Genomic DNA, 4,715 nt, shown 5'->3' with positions numbered 1-4,715 from the left:
AACGGTACAGGTTCTTACAAATAAGTTCAAGTAACACACCGAATCAACTAAATTGACAATCCTCAATTTATTTTGCAATTTCCAATTCAGTTATCACTCACACAAGTATAACAATTTTACTATTTTACTTCATGTCCCTATATGCCCACTGGAATTTCACAATGCTATATAAAATATAACAACAGAAAACGTATCTTAGTAATTTTTCAAAGTTATATACATGGCTACAAACTTTGAATATATCAAAAAATATTTTAAGTGTGACAACACAATAATACAATAAAAACCAGAATAGGAAAACCTGCTACAACACTTTAAAACCATAAACCAGTGTTACTTTCATCTCTATCTAGAAAAATTAAGAGATTAGGTCAGAGAGAAAGATAAACGATATATCTTGTTCACACCCCTTAGTGCAATGGGATGCTACGTCTAGATTGAAGTACATGCAGATATTTTATTGATCACAAACAGTGTTCTACAAACACACTTCTCACACACAATCAACCAAAATATCTAAGACTATCGTAATGCCTAAATTGTTCTAAACTCTAAGAATTTTCTCAAGCTAAACCGAGGAGTTTACTAACTCCTCACACACAAAAACTCACACTCCCTAGTGGAATCTTAAGGCTCCAGGCCTTGAAAAACACTCTGAAGCCAAGTATCAAGGTCACCAACCGTCTTGGTTGGACCCAACACACCTAGGATAGATTTCTCGCACACACAGACACATCATTTTAACACACAATACAATATTAAGAGTTATCACAAAATCATATTCGAAATTACAATGCCCTATCACACTAAGTATAATCCAAGCTCCAAAAATTTATGCTATATGCAAAGATTCAAGATAATCAATATGGATTAAAATCTTATATGAATTAACGAATTTTGATTTTTTAGAATGAATCTTCATATCGATGAATCAAAGCAAGAGATTTAAGTTTCAAGAATATACCATGAAAAGCCCCAAATATTTAGTACACAAAAAGAGGTGTGCAGATGAGATTTTTGAACTTTTGGTTCCAAGAAAATTGTTTAAGATGTCCCAAATTTTGAGAAATTATTTATATGGCTGTTGAGAAGTGAAAGCATGAGAGAGAGATGTTGAGAAGGTTTAGATCAACAAATCGAATTACTGTTTATGCACGGGAATATCTCGAATATGACTTTCCTTTTTGATGGATGATGCTCACGAACATAAATATAAATGCTTTCTTAAGAGGAGTCTTTAGGTACAGACAGGGATGTGCATGGGTCGAACTGAACCGGATTTTTTGAAAAACCGAACCAAATTGGTTTAAATGGTTTGGTTCGGAAGTGGTTCGGTTCGAAAGTGGTTCGGTTCAGAAGTGGTTCGGTTCGGTTCAGAAACGGTTCGGTTCGGTTCGGAATCAGTTCGGGTCAACCCTCTTTTAAAAAGAAAAAAAATTAAAATTTTTAAAAATAAAGTTATAAAAATTGATTTGGTTTGGTTTGAAAACGGTTCGGTTCGGTTCAGAAACGGTTCGGTTCTTAAAGTGGTTCTAAAATCGGTTCGGTTCATGAACTGGTTCTTTTTAAAAACTAGTTCGGTTCATGAACCGGTTTTTAAAAACTGGTTATTTTAAGAGCGATTCGGGTTTAGTTTAGTTTTTTGGTTATTTTGCACACCCCTAGGTACAGATCATGAAAGATTCACAATTTTTGAGAGAGGAAATATAGCTTTCTTCAAAAAAGAAATTTTTTAAGTCGTTTTTGAAGAAATGAGCTCAACATTTTTTAAGACGAAGAAGAAAGATCAATAATGTGAAGTAAATACGGTTTTGTTAGCATTGATAATAATATTAAGCTCAATTACAATCAGATCATTTTATTTAAAATACGAGTGAACTTATTCTTTTTCATTACGTGTGCAATTCAAAACAACATAAAACGTAATGGTACCAAATGTGATTGCAACTGAAATCTAAACATGGAAGTAATAATCATCTAATTGACATGATAATATTTATAAGGATACAATTAATGCCAAACAAATCAATTAGGACCCAAATGTAATTATTAGAAAAATTTGTGGTTAAAGTATAAATATGGTAAAATTTAGGGATCATTTTACAAATAGGCAAAATTTGACTTAAACTTGATTTTGATGTCTAAATGAGATTGTTTAGTTGATTGATGAAAATCAATAGTTAAAATATGATTGCTAGAAAAATGGTGGGAGGTCTTTCCTGACCCTAGTAGGATACCGGTGTCTAGCTCCACTTAAACTTTTACTTATAAAAAAAAAAATATGATTGCTAGAGGTTGTAAGTATAATCTTCTTATATATGTATATATATATATATATATATATATATATATATATATATATATATTATATTTACAAGAAATATAAGTGATTATTATTGTTAATTATATAATGAGATATGTTATTCTATTTACTTTTTCCCCTACTTTTGTCTATCATACTCCAATATCATCAGATGAGAACCTTAACTACTTTCATTATTTATCTCTCTTATTAAGATTTTGATATAATGATATTGAAAGGTGATAAAAAAAAAAGCAGAAAAATAGATACAAGAATAACGTATCCCAATAATAAATAAGAAATATAAATTTAAAAAAATTTAAGTGATACAATAAACCCAAAAATATTTAAGTGATACAATAAACCCAAAAATTTAAGAAATATAAATTTAAAGCAGCGCTACCAATTGTACCAAAAAATAATAAAAAAGCAGTGCTACAATAAACACAAAAATCCCCAATTTTTCAAATTGGTAGGTTCTTCGTCTTCTTCGGATAACCTCGAAAACCAAGCTCCAACTTGTTATCAGCAAACGGTAGACGGGGAGTCTCGGGGATGGTGAGCAGGATCTTAACAAGTTGAAGTGGCTATTCGATGATTTTGTTAAGATTGTGGAAATCACAACTTGAGAAGCGTTTTTGAGATTCTCTTATTTATAAAATTGCTTTTTTTTTTTTTTTTCTTTCTTTTTTTTTGCTATGAAAACTCAAAATAAGGCTGATAGAATTAGCACTTTACCGGACTCAGTGCTATGTTATATTCTGTCTTTTCTACCAACCAAACTATGTGTTGCTACAAGTATTCTCTCTAAAAGGTGGAGACCACTTTGGCGCTCAGTCCCTACTCTCGACTTCGACGATAGTGATTATTACTACGAAAGCAAAGAGCTTTATTATCGCTTTGTTCAGTCAGTATATATAGCTATCTTCTCGCGAGATTTGCACCAACCCATCCAAACATTTCGCTTCAAGTGTTGTTCTTCTCTAGCTGATCCTACCAATCTCAAGGTATGGATTAATGCTGCAGCAGAACGCGGACTTGAGCACTTGGATATCTCTCTGCCACCGTCTTGGTTGTATGAATCGAAGTGGTTGCCATCTGCCATCCTCAGCAGCAGAACCCTCGTGGTACTCAAGCTGAGGGAATTAACAGTGAAAGCTCTTTTTCCTGTTCATCTTTCCTCACTTAAATTCCTGCATTTGTATGATGTTGCTTTCTATAAAAGTAGATGTTTCGCTGAGCTTCTTTCTGGATGTCCAGTACTTGAGTATTTGGAAGAAGATGAGTTGCAGTTTGGTGACTCTCTAACTGTGGGAGAGTTTAAATGCTTACCCAAGTTGGTCAGAGCATATATTAACAGACTTCATGTTCCGTTAGAATCAGTTCGTAATGTAGAGTTTCTGAGAATAGAGTGGGTACTGAAAATGTGATTTATATGTCATTTAATTTCAGTTTTGTGGAAAACGGGTTTCTGATTGTCTCTTATTGTAACTCTTGCAGATGTCTGAGCTGGACAACATTAACAGCAGATTCAATTTCAAAGACCCTATTCCCATGTTTCACAATTTAACCCATGTTGAACTCATCCATTTATATTTTATCAGTGATTGGCTTGAGATAGTAGAAGTGCTTAAGCGTTGCCCTAAGCTTCAAGTTTTGGTCATTAATCAGGTTTGTAAAGTTTAAGTCTTGAAGGATGATTTCTGTTTTAATCTTTTCTTCACATGTTTTTATTAATTTTTATTTTATGTCTACTGATAACAGCGTTATATTGATGATCCTTATGATGAAATGGAAGAAGGTGAAGCAGTAGTAGGAGGAGATTGGCCGTACCCACAATTTGTTCCTGAATCCATCTCATTACACCTTAAAACATGCCGTCTTAAAAATTACGAAGGCTGGAAAGGTGAGTTGCGATTTGCAAGATATATCTTGCAGAATGCAGGATTTTTACAGTCAATGACAATCAGCAGTGGCTTCTTCAGAAATCAACATGAAAAGCGCAAAATGATAAAAGATATATGCTTTCGCACAAGGTGCTCTGCAACTTGTAAACTTTCATTTGAATGATAACAGATGAGATTTGAGGAGTTGAAAGTAGTTACTGTGTTTCTGCCTTTTCATTAGTAGCTAAAGGATATTGACTTTGTCTTGTTTTTCAAATGAAACTACCTGTTTCTTTATCAATGATTGTTTGTAATTTGAGTTGAAGTGTGTTCATTATGTGGCCATTGTTTGCTGAATTCTGATCTCGTGCAAAACCACCATGGTAGGGAGCTGTAAGATTAAATTAGTGTTTCTCATGCTGGTCATGTTTTGCTTTTTCTCTATCTCATGCAGGGGCTCACACATTCAGATTAAAATTGTAGGTGTTTGCTCAAAAGGATTTCCTTTTTTTGTCTTCATAGCATTA

At 33.1% G+C, this 4,715-nt stretch overlaps 1 protein-coding gene across 1 annotated transcript; it reads left to right on the top strand.

The window, feature by feature from the left end:
* Positions 1–2,866: 2,866 nt before the first annotated feature.
* Positions 2,867–4,441, top strand: LOC133287562 (F-box/FBD/LRR-repeat protein At4g00160-like). Its single transcript, XM_061485193.1, has 3 exons — positions 2,867–3,717; positions 3,803–3,973; positions 4,067–4,441. Exons 1-3 carry the CDS (start codon positions 3,001–3,003, stop codon positions 4,370–4,372), a joined length of 1,194 nt encoding a protein of 397 aa, XP_061341177.1. The 5' UTR covers positions 2,867–3,000; the 3' UTR covers positions 4,373–4,441.
* The last annotated feature ends 274 nt before the right edge of the window (positions 4,442–4,715 follow it).

The sequence above is a fragment of the Gastrolobium bilobum genome, unplaced genomic scaffold (assembly GCF_033153095.1).
Source record: "Gastrolobium bilobum isolate Gb01-03AN ecotype WA unplaced genomic scaffold, APGP_CSIRO_Gbil_v1 utg10069, whole genome shotgun sequence".
NCBI lineage: Eukaryota > Viridiplantae > Streptophyta > Magnoliopsida > Fabales > Fabaceae > Gastrolobium > Gastrolobium bilobum.
This window is presented reverse-complemented; position numbering and strand designations above follow the sequence as displayed.